Raw genomic sequence first — 14,314 nt, 5'->3', positions numbered from 1 at the left:
GGAAGGAAGGAAGGAAGGAAGGAAGGAAGGAAGGAAGGAAGGAAGGAAGGAAGGAAGGAGGGAGGGAGGGAAGGGAGAGGAAGGAAGGAGGGAAGGAAGGAATGAAGGAAGGGGGAGGGAGGAGGGGAAGGGAGGTGGGAGGAAGGAAGGAAGGGAAGGAAGGAGGAAGGAGGAAGGAAGGAAGGAAGGAAGGAAGGAGGGAAAGAAGGAAGGAGGGAAGGAGGAAAGAAGAAAGGAAGGAGGGAAGGAGGAAAGAAGAAAGGAAGGAAGGAAGGAGGGAAAGAAGGAAGGAGAGAAGGAGGGAAAGAAGGAAGGGGGAAAGAAGGAAGGAAGGAGGGAAGGAAGGAAGGAGGGAGGGAAAGAAGGAAGGAGGGAAGAAGGAAGGAAGGAATGAAGGAAGGAGGGAAGGAAGGAAGGAAGGAGGGAGGTAAGGAAGGAGGGAAGGAAAGAGGGAGGAAAGAAATGGCACCTGCTCCGGAAACCTTCTTGAGCCACTCCGGATCCAAGCGCCCACTTCCCCTCCTGCATCCCCTCCTGCGTCCTCTCTGCCCTTTGGGTCTGCACCACCCCACCCACCACCAGGCCCCACCCTGATGGCACTGCTCTGATTGCTTGGGCACAGACAGCACTTCAATCTCACAAGAGTGAGGATCACGTTCATGAACATCTCCCCCCCTCCCCCCACGGTGCAGGCTGGGGCTGCGCACGTGCTTGACCATAGTTTTGATTGCTGTCTAGCTCAGAGGTGCCTGGGAGCAATGAGTTCCATCATTCATTCATTCATCATTCATGCCTAGCTCACATGCTCAGCCCGTCCTCCCTGCATGTGCTCTCGGAGCCCGCCCCCGGCGTGGGCCTGAGGTCAGGCATTCATGGGCTGGTTCTCCTCCCGACCTCCAGGTCATCTGCATACACACCGCTCACTCTCTTTCCCTTACTCACTTATTACCTACTTATGTTTTTCCTTCCTTACTTATTTACTGATGGACTGATTGCTTGAAGAAGAGCTACATCCCTGAGTGACTTAAGAACCATTCATAGGTTTTGTGCTGTTTCCGAGGCACAAACGGACCTCGTTTTGTGGAATGCCCTAAAGTATCTCAGTGTCAGTGGACAGAGATAAACAGGGCTGACTTCTTGGTCAGAGAGCCTCAGGCCTTTGGGGACCCAGCAGAAGAAAACAATGAGCCCTGCAGCGTGAGTGTAGGGGGAGAAGGACAAGGACTTACCCCGTGATCATGGACTCAGACCACCTCTGAATAGTGTCCCGGCTCAGCGCGGCGATGACCGTGTCCATCTTCCCCTCATCTGGGAGCACGAAGAAGATGGTCCCGTTGCCTATGTACTCCAGCTGGACCACCTGGCAGGGGAGCACCCGGTCGTGAAGGTACTTGATAGTGCTCGACTGGAACATCATGGGCACTCTTACCACGGTGGTCTTGTTCACGTAGAAGTTCTCCTCCCTGGTGCTCTCGGGGTTGAAGGGGTGTTCCCATGTGCCTGGGAAGGGAGGGAAGGGGGAGGCGGGAGACAGGCCTGTGAGAGCCGGAGGAAAACACAGTTTGGGGGCAGCAGAGCGCTAAGCAGGTGTCATGGTGGCTGCTCCCTGGAAGGTCCCCGCAGAGTGGCTAGAATTCTCTGGGAAGTTGTGAAATGCCCAGCAGTTTAAAGCCTGTTCTGTCTTCCACTTCTTGAACTGGATTGAGGATTAACTCAGTTTCTGAGCCTCTAAAACAGAAGGAGGGAGACAAAGGAGAATGCCCTTGGATTTGGGGGTAGAATTCAGTGAACCAGACTTTGCCTTACCCCCTGGACAGGAGGGCTCTGGAAATGGTGCTGAATGGAACTTGGGCTGCAAATTCAAGATCAGGGTGGGGGAGGTTTGGAGAAACGGACAACCCATTCCATGCCCACGTCTTGACTTCTGGCCACAGAAGTCTAGCAGGCGGCATGGCTGCCCAGTGGATTGTGTTCACTCCCCTGAGGGAGGCTCCTGACCTCCCGTGTGGCCCCGAGGGCCACACCACATTTCCTGGAGGCAAAGTCAGGATGAGAAGATGCCTTCAAGGTCACATGGTCCCACCCACAACTGGACTTGAATCTTTCCCCCATGCTCCACGATGACATCACCCAGCCTCTTTGCCTGCCTGGTGATAGGGAGCTCACTACCTTCACAGACCAGGCTTTCACCACTGGCCAGCTCTCATGGGAGGAATATTGTTCCTTAGAGCCAAAGCCTAACTGATCATGAGGCCCATCTGCTGAGCCTCTTCGGCTCCTCTGGGCTTATTCCAAGCAACTGCGAGTCCTCTCACAGATGACAGAATTTTGGATGTTTGAAGACATGGGTTGATCTCACCAGGGCCTCCGATTCTCTAGGTTAACTCCTCAGGTCACAAGGTGACTGAGGACCTTGCATCCAGGGGTCCCCAGGTGTCTTGGCTGTTTTGACCTTAAGCCTGGGATCCCTTGTGAAGTCTCTGTTTCCCAACTGAGGCTGCCTGAGGGCGGTTGGCACAGAGCTCCAGGCAGACCCTTCTCCATCCCCACTGCCTGCAGCATCTATGGACCCCGAGGCCAGAACTCTTGTTCTGAGCCAGCCTCAACTCCCCCACCTCCCGTAAGGGCTCCTAAGGGAGGCAGTAGGGAGAGGCGGGAGGATGGAGGGAAAGGGCTGCGGGTGCGGAGCCTGGAGACACCGAAGCCGTGCCTGCTCCATCCCAGATGACTGTGATGTCACAGTCTGGCTGTCTCACAGCAGGTGAGTTCATTGGAAGGTTCTCAAACCATCCTCCAGAGGAGGCCTGGGTTCCCCTGGACTGAAGGCAGCGGTGTTTTGTGGCTAACTTGTCCAATTCACAGCAAAAAAAAAAAAAAAAGTGACCATTTTTCAGTGTTAGGTTTTTCATCCTTAAAAGTTTGCTGTTTGCTTTCTCCTGAGTATTTCTTTTCTAGAAGCAAACATAACATATCCAGTTTGCACAAAACAAAATACAGAATGGGATCTAACCTCTACTTTAAGGGATTTCTTCTTGAAAATTCTCAGGCCAGGAGAACTCGTGGTAGGGAAACTTAAGAATTTATGGGGGCAAATTGGAGAGAGCAAGGATGAGTCCTGTAGAAAACCACCCCCCCCCCAAAAAAATAGAAAGACTGTTAAGATAGTTCACTAAGTAAGGAAGGAACATGCCAGGGACACTTTACATGTCCGAAGCTTAGTGATGTTAGCTATGTCACCATTCATTGCTATTTATTATGCTGGCCTGCTGGAAATATGACAGGGTATCCCCAGCTTAAAGAGGGGCTTGCCAATTAGTTTTTCTGTGTCCCAGAAAATCTGTATATAAGGCAGGACACAGCCCTGTCACCCAGAAACGTTTCTGGGCAAACATTCTCAGACTCCTTGACCCTCTCATGTAAGTGTAAAGAATGCTGCCTTTTGTATGGAAAAAAAATGTAGCCAAAGCAACCTTGAGAAAGAACAAAGCTAGAGGCATCATGCGTCCCGATTTCAAACTATATTATAAAGCTATAGTAATCAAAAGAGTATGGCATAAAAACAGACACAGAGACCAATGGAGCAGCACTGAAAGTTGAGAAATAAACCTTGTACATATGGTCAACTAATATTTGACAAGGGAGCCAAAACTACTCAATGGGAAAAAGTCTCTTTAATAAATGGTGTTAAGAAAACTGGATATTTATACAAAAGAATGAAACTGGACCCTTACCTTACACCACTTGCAAAAGTTAACTCAAAGTGGATTAAAAACTTAAATGTAAGATCTGAAACCATAAAGCTCCTAGAAGAAAGCATAGGGAAAAAGAAGCTCCTTGACATTGGCTTTGGTGATGATTTTTTGGATGTGACTCCAGAAGCATAAGCAACAAAAAGAGAAATAAACAAGAGGGACACATCAAACTCAAAAGCTTCTACACAGCAAAAGACACAATCAACAAAATGAAAGGCAACCTATAGAATGGGAGAAGATATTTGGCAGACTGTAATGTTGGGTTAATATCCAAAATACATAAGGAGCTCATATAACTCAATAGCAAAAAACCCCCAAGTAATTCAATTAAAAAATGGGCTGAGAACTTGAACAGACTTTTTTTTTCTTTTCAAAGAAGACACACAAATGGCCAACAGGTGCATGAAAAGGTGCTCAACATCATTAGTCATCAGGGAAATCAAAACCACAGTAATTTATCACCTCACACCTATGTGATGACTAGTATCAAAAAGATAAGAGGTAGGAAGTGTTGGCAAGGATGTGGAGAGAAGGGACCCTCCTGCACTGTTGGTGGGAATGTAAATTAGTGCAGGCAACTTAATGTGTGCAGTTCCTCAAAAAATTAAAAATAGAAATTCCATATGATCCAACAATCCCACTCTTGGCAATATATCAGAAGGAAATGCACTCACGGTCTCAAAGAGGTAACTGTACTCCTATGTCCATTATTAACAATAACCAAGATGTGGAAGGAAATTGAGTGTCCAATTATGGATGGATGGATAAAGAAAATGTGGTATGTGCATGTGCAAGCACGATGGAATATTATTCAACCATAAACAAGAAGGAAAACCTGCGATTTGGACAATATGGATGAACCTTGAAGGCATTATCCTAAGGGCAATGAGTCAGACAGAGAAAGACAGATACTGTACAATCTCACTTACATGTAGAATCTAAAATCTAGAACTCATAAAAACAGAGAGTAGAATGATGGTTTGTCAGGAGCAGGAGGTTGGGAGAAATGGGTGAAGTGGTCAAAAGTTACAAACTTCAGTTATAAGATGAATTAGTTGTGGGGATCTAATGTACAGCATGGTAACTTCAGTTAGCAACACTGTGTTCTATCCCTGAAAGTCGCTAAGAGAGCACAGCTAATGAATTCTCACCACACACACACAAAGGTAACTATGTGTTAACTCACCTTATTTTGGTAATCATTTTGCAATATACATATATATCAAATCATTACCCTGTACATCTTAAACTCATGCAATGTTATAAGTCAATTATGTCTCAGTGAAGGTGGAGGGAAAACATGCTGTTTTTGCCTGGTCAGCCTCACACCCTCCAAGGAGGGAGGCCACTGCCAGGTGGATTCCCAGACTTGTGAAGAGGATGATGGCAGGAGGGGGGCTCACCAAGATGGTAAGTCTGTCCAGGTAACAAAGAGCTGGGGGGGGGTTGCAGTTGGCTAATGGGAGGCCCTGAGTAGAAGCTGGGGAGAAGAAAAAGGGTGTGTGGGGATTCTTTCTGGAGATTATGATCTGGATGAGCTTTAATGTTGCTGAGAGATACATGTTAAATGTCATGACTTTCTTTTTTTTTTTTCTCTTTCACTTGCACTTCTTTGACTATGACTGTTTAACTGAAACCGAACCACTTTGGTCTAGGGTTACAAGGTTGTTAAAATGAGGTGGGAAGACTGTAGCGGGTACATATGAGAAGCAAGGATTTCCCTGAGACAATCAGGGGAGGCTTCATGGAGGACGTAACTTTAAAGCCAAGATTTGAAGAGTGGGAAGTTTTAGACACAGACTAGTTGAGGGAGGGCTCAGGGGACAGAAAGAGTACGGGTTTTGTGGCAGGCAGAATGGCTCCCTAAATATGTCCATTTACCAATTCACAGAACCTGTGAATATGTTATGTTACATGGCAAGAGGACATTAAGGTTGCTAAACAAGTGACCTGGAGATGAGATTATTCCGGATTATCCAGGTGGGTTCCCGTGTCATCACAAGAGTTTCCTTAAAAGTGGAAGAGGAAAACAGGAGGGGCAGTCAGAAGAGAGGTCATGGGGATGTGATCACTGGCTTTAAGAAGGAAAGGGCCGCAAGCCAAGGAACACAGGTGGCTTCCAGAAGCTGGGAAAGGCAAGGAACTGGTTCTCCCTTAGAGCCTCTGGAAAGAATACACCCTGCCAACACTTTGACTTTAACCCAGCGTGACCCATTTTGGACTTCTAACCTCCAGAATTGTAAGATAATAAATCTGAATTGTTTTAAGCCACCATGTTTGTGTGAATTTGTTATAGCAGCCATGGGGAACTAATTCAGGCTTCCCCGAGGAAAGTCATGCTCAAGGACCTAGAAGGAATTCAGTGTAGTTGGACATTGTGAGTGTGTGTGTGTGTGTGTGTGCGAGTGTGCTGTGTGTTGGGGACTTGGAGGAGGGAAAATGTTGAGACATGAGGCTGGAAAGGACAGAGAAGCAGATGACTCTAGGCCAGGGTATCTCAGCCTTGGATGATAGCCATTCTGGAGCAGATATCATTGTGGGGGCTGTCCTGTTTGGCAGCCTCCTTAGCCTCTACTTACTAGATGCCAGGAACACACCCCACCCCACCCTCAATTGTGACAACCCAAAATATCTCTAGACATTGCCAAGTGTCCCAGAGATTAGAAGGGGGTGAAGATAACCCTGGGTACAGAACCAGTGCTATAAACTAAGGAGTGTAGATTTCTTCTCAAGGACAATGTATCTCCAAATTGTCTGTTCATAACAATGATGGGGGAGTGCTTGTTAAAAATACAAATTCTAGGACTTTCTTGCAGAAGCTTTGCTTCAGTAGGTCTGGCATGGGCTCTGGAATCTATAATTTTAACAAGTTGCCATGGTGATTTTTATGAAAAAGATCTTTGGAAGACCCTGCTCTGAATTGGTGAGGACAGGCCGAAGTTTGACTAAGATGGGACTTGGTCAGAGCTGGCTGTGAGTGCTGGGGAAGTGTGTGGCATAGGGCCATCTGGGGGGAGTTCCTGGGGGGCAGGGCTGTGTCTATCTGGTTCTAGGCTGTGCTTCCAGCTCCTGGCCTAGTGTCTGAATCACAGCCAGCACTTGGCCAATATTTGTAGACCATGAGGCAGCCAATCTGTTCATGATTACATGTTTGAGCCTCAAAAGAACCTACAAGAGCCTGGGCAAGTTGCTCAATTCTTTGGGGTGTCATTTTGATCACTTGTAAGATGATGTAGTCTACCTTCCTAGTAGGATTATGGTGAAGATGGAGATTCACAGATGAAAATGTGCTTTGTAACATCAAAGCCTTTGCCCAAGAATGCACCCTGGATTTTGATGGCTCTTGCTATTCTTGGTAATGGGGTGTAGGGGGGTACCTTTGAAGAAGATGTAGTTGACCAGGATGAGCATGGCTGAACTATCCAGCTTTGATAGAAAGTCCACAATTTTCCCTTGTGTCTTATTTTTGATATACTCATTGATTTGTCTGCTGGCTCCAGCCCCATCCTTGAAATCTGTAGCCAAGGCCTCCAACTCATAATAGTGCTTGGTGTCTGCTGAGAATGACTCCAGAAGCTCCAGGCTGCGGTCAAGGAACAAGGCATTACCCATAGCCATTTCCAACATGGTTTCTGACTCCTTCTTGAAGAGGTGGTGGAGGTGCCGAAAGCCCTGGTGGATCTCAGCTTCAGGCATCTTGGTGAGGTTGAAGCCCAGGCCTTGGAGAAGCTGGACCCGTGTGTGGCCACAGGCACCCAGAGACAATATAGCTAAGGCCATGGAGATGCTCACAGGGGAGATGAAGACATCCTTGCCAGGAGCTGAAGCCACTAGATGCCTATACAGGGTAAAGGCAAAGTCAGTGTTCTTTGGAGCCAAGTCCCGGTGAAGGCTCCTTGTGCTCACGTCAGTATCTGGGTCCTTAGCCTGAACGGCCCAGAGGTCACTGGTGAAAAGCCAGAGGAAATAGGTGCCTAGGGCAAGCAGCATTGTCCAGGATGGTCGGGACCTGCAAAATCAGGAATTCTCATTAGATAATGTAGGGCCTCCAAGGCAGTGGGGCATGGTGAAATGGTAGGCAGAAGACCCCATGGAGGACCCCATTCAAGCCTCAGTTCCTTCCTCCACATTGGCTCTGTGACTGGGACAAGTCAGGACTCTGGGCCTCAAATTCCTCATCTGAAAGTATGATTATCCCTGCTATGATTTATCAAGTACCTAACAGATGCCCAATACTGACCTATGTGTTTTGCCTATATTTTCTCATCTAATCCTCACCAACAAACTAATAAAGTAGGTATTATTATTATGATTTGAGGTAGGCAGAAATGGGGGCCCAGAAAGGTTAAATATCCAACCAGTTGATAGACTCAAAGAACTGAAAGAAAAAAACTGTCAACCAGGAATCCTGGATCTGGCAAAACCATCCTTGAAAAATGAGGGAGAGATCCTAGACATTCCCAGATAAGCAAAAGCAGAGGGAGTTTATTACCACTAGGCCTCCCCTGCAAGAGATGCTAAAGGGAGTCTTTCTGGCTGAAATGAAAGGACACTAGAGAGTAAATACAATCTATATGAAGAAATAAAAATCTCCGGTAAAGGTAAATATATGAGCCATTAGAAAAACTCGTATTATTGTAATCTTGCTTGGTAACTCCACTTTCTATTTCTGATATGATTTGAAAGACTAATCCATGAAAAGCAATTATTAGTCTCTGTTTTTGGATACACAATGAATTTGTGACTTAAATAACTGAAAGAATGTGGGGACAGAGCTACATAGGTGCAGGGCTTTTGAATGCTATTGAACTTAAGCTGGAATAAATTTGAATGAGAGTGTTATAACTTTAGGATGTTAAATGTAATTTCCATGGTAACCAGAAAGAAAATAGTTATAGAGTATGTGCAAAAGGAAGCAAGAAGGGAATTAAAATGTTTCACTACAAAAAAAAATCTACTGAACATAAAAGAAGATAGTAATGCAGGAAATGAGGGACGAAAAAAACCTATAAGGCATATAGAAAACAAATAGGAAATGGCAGAAGTCCTTCTTTATTAGCAATTACTTTAAATGTAAATGGATAAAATTCCCCAATCAAAAGACAGAGATTGGCAGAATGGATTTAAAAAATGATCCAACTATACACTGACTACAAGTGACACATTTTAGATCCAAAGACATCAATATGAAAGTGGAAGGATGGGAAAAGATATTCCATATAAATAGTCATCAAAAGAGAGTGGGGTAGCAGAAGGAAGGAAACAATAAAGATTAGAGCACAGATATATAAAATAGAGAATAGAAAAACAGAGAAAATCAATGAAACCGAAATATAATATATCTAATTGATATAGTATAATATAGTATAATGATATATAATTAATATAATATGGTCTTCAAAAAGATGAACAAAATTGACAAACCTTTAGCTAAACTGAGTAAGAAAAAAGAGAAGTCTCAAATTACTAAAATCAGAAATGAAAATGGGGACTTTACTGCCAATTCTACAGAAATAAAAAGAATTATAAGAGAGGCGCTTGGGTGGCTCAGTCAGTTAAATGTCTGACTCTTGAGTTTGGTTCAGGTTTTGATCTCAGGGTCCTGGGACTGAGCCCCACATTAGGCTCTGTGCTCAGTGGGGAGTCTGCTTGAGATTCTATCTCTCTGTTTCCCCCTCCCCCCTCTCTAAAATAAAAATAAATTAATTAAAAAAATAAGTATAAGAAAATATTATGAAAAAAATTACACACCAACAAACTGGATAGCCTAGATAAAATGAAAAAAAAAATTCTGGAAACGCAAAACATACCAAGACTGAATCACAAGAAATGGAAAATCTGAATAGACCTGTATGTAGTAAGAAAATTGAATCAGTAATTGAAAACCCAACAAAGAAAGGCCTGGACCAAATGGCTTTACCATTGAACTCTACCAACATTAAAGAATTCACACGAATCTTCCTTCCAAAAAAACCAAAGTGGAGGGAACACTTCCTAACTCATTCATTGCCCTGACACCAAAGCCAGACAAAGATATTATAAGGACAGAAACGTACAGATGAATATTGCTTATGAACATTGATGCAAAAATCCTCAACAAAATACTAGCAAATAGAATTCATCAGCATATTAAAAGCATGATTATACAGCATGACCAAGTGGGGTTTATTTCTGGAATGCAAGGATGGTTGTACATAAAAAACTCAAGCAACGTGCTATACTACATTAACAGGATGAAGGAAAAAAAGACCATGATCATCACACTTGATGCAGAAAAGGCATTTGGCATAATTCAACACAGCTTTTCAAGATAAAAACACTCAACAAACTAAGACTAAAAGGAAACTACTTCAATATAAAAAAAATATGTGAAAAGCCCACAGCTGATGTAATGGTGAAAAATTGAAAGCTTTTCATCTAAGATTCAGAACAAGGCAGGATGCTTACTTTTGCCTCTTCTATTTAACACAGCACTGGCCGTCCTAGCTAGAGAAATTAGGCAAGAAAAGGAAATAAAAGGCATCTAAATTCGAAAGGAAGGAGTAAAATTACCTCTGTCCATAGGCAACCTGATCAACATCACAGCCACATGTAGAAAACCCTAAAGATTCCATAAAAACCCTGCTGGAACTAAGAAATGAATTAAGCAAAGTAGCAGGCTACAAAACCAGCACACACACACACCCACACCCACATCGGTTCTGTTTCCATATACTAACAATGAACAAACTGAAAAGTAAATTAACAGTTATGCTATTTATAATAGCATCAAAAAGAATGATTTCTTGGACACGACATTAAAGGTACAAACAAAAGAAAATTAGACACATTGGATTCTTTAAAATTAAGAACTCTTGATCACTAAAGGACGCTGTCAATAGAATAGAGGTAACCCACAAGATGGGAGATAATATTTGCAAATCCCATATCTGATAAAGGATTAATATCCAGATTACATAAAACTCAAGTATAAAAAAATAAAAAAAATCCAACTCAAAGAATGGGCAAAGATGTTGAGTAGACATTTCTTCAAAAGAAGATACACAGATAGCCAACAGGCACATGAAAAGATGCTCACATTAGAGTCATCAGGGAAACTCAAATCAAAAGATCTCATTCCTTTCGATGGCTGCATAATGTTCCATTGTATATATATACCACATCTTCTTTATCCATTCATCTGTCAATGGACATCTTGGCTCTTTCCACAGTTTGGCTATCGTGAACATTGTTGCTATAAACATCGGGGTGCATGTACCCCTTCGGATCCCTACATTTGTATCTTTGGGGTAAATACCCAGTAGTGCAATTGCTGGATCGTATGGTAGCTCTATTTTCAACTTTTTGAGGAACTTCCATATTGTTTTCCAGAGTGGCTGCACCAGCTTGCATTCCCACCAACAGTGTAGGACGGTTCCCCTTTCTCTGCATCCCCGCCAACATCTGTCGTTTCCTGACTTGTTAATTTTAGCCATTTGCACCGACGTGGATGGAACTGGAGGGTGTTATGCTGAGCGAAATAAGTCAATTAGAGAAAGACACGTATCATATGACCTCACTGATATGAGGAATTCTTAATCTCAGGAAACAAACTGAGGGTTGCTGGAGTGGTGGGGGGTGGGAGGGATGGGGTGACTGGGTGATAGACACTGGGGAGGGTATGTGCTATGGTGAGCGCTGTGAATTGTGCAAGACTGTTGAATCACAGATCTGTACCTCTGAAACAAATAATACAATATATGTTTAAAAAAAAAAACCGCAATGAGATACAATTCATACCCATTTGCGTGGCTGTCTCAAAAACCAAACCAAACCAAACTACAAACAGCAAAACAGAAAACAGGTGTTGGCACAGATGTGGAAGGGCTGGAAACTACCTTGCTGGTGGGAACGGTGCAGCTATGTGGAAAAAAAGGGAATGGCATCTCCTCAAAAAATTAAATATAGAATTACCATATGATCCAGCGATTCTTCTTCTGAGTAAATACACAGAAGAATTGGAAACAGGGACTCAAGCAGTTATTTGTACATTCCAATGTTCATGACCACATTGTTCACAATAGCCAAAAAACCGGAAACAACCCAAATGTCCATCAGTGGATGGATGGATAAATAAAAGGTGGTTGTATAAATACGGAAAACACTCCTGTGTTTCACCTTTCCTCACACACGATTGCCACGCTTCACTCTGACGCCAGAGACGTGGGTTTCCCACACACCAAGCAATTCACCACCAGCTGGTGGAGAATGTAACTCAATTCTGCAATGAACTACAATCCTACAACGTAACTCAGTTCTGACACTGTCCACCTGGAGGAAGTGTCAACCCTCCCGCCCCCGGTGAAAGGCTCAGTTCCCACAAGATTGCCCACCCCCGACTTCAGATGCCAATCGCTAGTCTGTGCTTCCCCGTCACGGCCCCGTCACACTGCAGTGAAATCCCGGCTAGCCCTGTCCCCTCCACACCTGTCGGGAGCCCTCTCGGGAAAGGACCTGGTGCCGTGTGCAGCCCAGAGCGGGGTGGGCTTGTCCACTTACGACTTCTTCTGGTCTCTCCTCCTCTTCCTGTTGTCTCTGGGATTTCACACCTCATCCCTTTCTGTGTTAAGCCCCCAAGATAGGGATGAAAACTCTATCCACCTCCCGAGATTGTCGCGAACATCAGTCACAGCAGTTATGAGTGCTTTCCCATGTGGCCTCGCGCAGCGGGTCATCCTGGGCCCGCTTTATAGATGAGAAAATTGAGGCCCAGGGAGGCAGAGTAACCTGTTCAGAGCTGAGATTCTAAGCCCTGCAGCCTGGCCTCAGAGCTGGTGCCATGCCGTTCTGCCTTTCTCTATAGAAAGCAGAGCGATAGGAGGAAAATAGGTCTCCAAAAAGTACCCAGCAATGCTACAATGCAGTGTCGATATTCTTCATGAATTTCATTTCATGTATGCCCTCCTTGTCTCTCATTTTTGAAGTGAGGCTCAAAGTAAACGCCCACCGCATTCATTATTTTCATGAATGCCCCCATGGGCCAGGTAGTGTCTCGGGCCCTCTGCATTTAAGCCTTAGAACACATGGTGTCATGCAGGGAGTCCTGTTGCATCTGCAGTATCCTCGCCCCAGGTGGGTGAGCAAGGAGGTAGGTGTGTGCGAACCTAGGGCACGCACAGTCCACTGTGCCAAGGGGCACAGCTGTCCCTGCCTGCATCCCCCAGCAGGGGCCTTGCCTTGTACCCATTCAGCCCTGCTGTCAGACTCTCTTGTGTTACTCGGCTGGGCTTAAGAGCCTTGGTGCAGTGATGGATGGGAATGGCTCTTGGCTCAGTGTCAACCCCTGCAAGGCTGGAGGCCGGGGCAGATCAAACCCACATGGGTGACCCACAGACTGCAAAACCCTCCCCATATCACTGCTCATCTACCCAGCTCCAGATCACTGCTGGCTACTGTAATGCTCAATGCCCTTTAACAAATTCAATAAGCAAGATGCGCATGGCTTCATTTCAGCGGCTGGGTAGGAGCAGGAGGGATGGACAGTGATCAGTTGCTACTCACGGTCTGCAGAGGGCTCAGACTGCCAGCACCGGCTCAGCCCGGCTGTCCTGGGTCCTGGTATGTGTACAGTAAGCCCACGGGGCACCACCGCTAAATCTTGTTGGCCAGCTTCCCTGCTGGTTAATGGTTAGAGGGGGGCCAGTGGACTTCACCATTCGGTTGTCCCCTCCCCCCGGACATTAACCAATAGGCTTCTTTTCCAGGATATTTGAACAAACACAGCAGTGCGGCAAGTTAGCACTCTTCTGCTTTCAGTTCCCTGAAGTTTTCTTTTTAATAGCAAAATGAGGCTGGAGTTGCATCAGTGCTTGTGTTTGCCAGGAGGCCCCTGTCACGGAAGCCACAGGTGCCCTTAGTTGGCCCAGTGGCATGGCACCTGTGAAGAACCAGGTGCTAAGCTCGGGCTGGGGATGAGTCTAATGTCTGGTAGGAAAGAGACGTGGAAGAAAAGCAGCCAAGTGCTTCCCACGGATTATCTCATGTAATCTTCCAAAGACATTACGAATTAGATGCTATGCTTATCACTTTTGTTTAGATAAGGAAACTGAGTCACATGGGGCTTAGGTGAGCTTCCCTTGAGATTCAAATCCAAGACCGTTCTACTCGAAAGTCTAGTACCTTCTGTCTTTTCTGCATTTTTATTTATTAGTTCTCTTTTGGTTGAAAGTGACAGGCAACAAACTTTTTTAAAGCAAAAAAAAAAAAAAGAATATATATTGGGTCTCATGAATGAGAGTTCTGAAGGGGGGCAGGGCTTCAGGCTTGGCTGGATCCAGGGGTTCCAAGTTGGGTATCATATCCCTCTGTCTCTTTTTAAAAAAATTCTTTCTTAGCTCTTCTTTATTCAGCTCTCCTGCCTTAGCCTGTATGTTGAGGACAAAGGTGGCCACTGCAGCTCCAAGTTATTTGGTTCTAACTGGTTATTTGAGAGACTCATTTTTTCTCCCTGTTCATGTCAGTCCCCCAAAGGACTCTGGGCATGATTGCTTATCATTGGTCTGATCACAGCGTGCAGAATATTT

The 14,314-nt window shown here is 45.0% G+C and overlaps 1 protein-coding gene across 2 annotated transcripts in view; it reads right to left on the bottom strand.

Annotated features, from left to right (window-relative positions):
* LOC118002095 (corticosteroid-binding globulin) overlaps nt 1–13,564 on the bottom strand; it is an 18,201-nt gene extending 4,637 nt beyond the window's left edge. Inside the window, exons 1-3 of one of the 2 annotated variants that reach the window (XM_034992382.1) lie at nt 13,293–13,564; nt 7,130–7,761; nt 1,230–1,500 (exon numbers count right to left, since the gene is read on the bottom strand). In XM_034992382.1, the coding sequence (XP_034848273.1) occupies nt 1,230–1,500; nt 7,130–7,742 (884 nt within the window). In that variant the 5' untranslated portion in view covers nt 7,743–7,761; nt 13,293–13,564. Of the gene's footprint in view, nt 1–1,229; nt 1,501–7,129; nt 7,929–13,292 lie in introns of those variants that run through there. The other variant, XM_034992383.1, reaches the window with a different exon arrangement.
* Between the last annotated feature and the right edge of the window lie 750 nt (nt 13,565–14,314).

Source organism: Mirounga leonina, unplaced genomic scaffold (genome assembly GCF_011800145.1).
Source record: "Mirounga leonina isolate KUSES-001 unplaced genomic scaffold, KU_Mleo_1.0 Mir_82, whole genome shotgun sequence".
Classification (NCBI taxonomy): domain Eukaryota; kingdom Metazoa; phylum Chordata; class Mammalia; order Carnivora; family Phocidae; genus Mirounga; species Mirounga leonina.
This window is presented reverse-complemented; position numbering and strand designations above follow the sequence as displayed.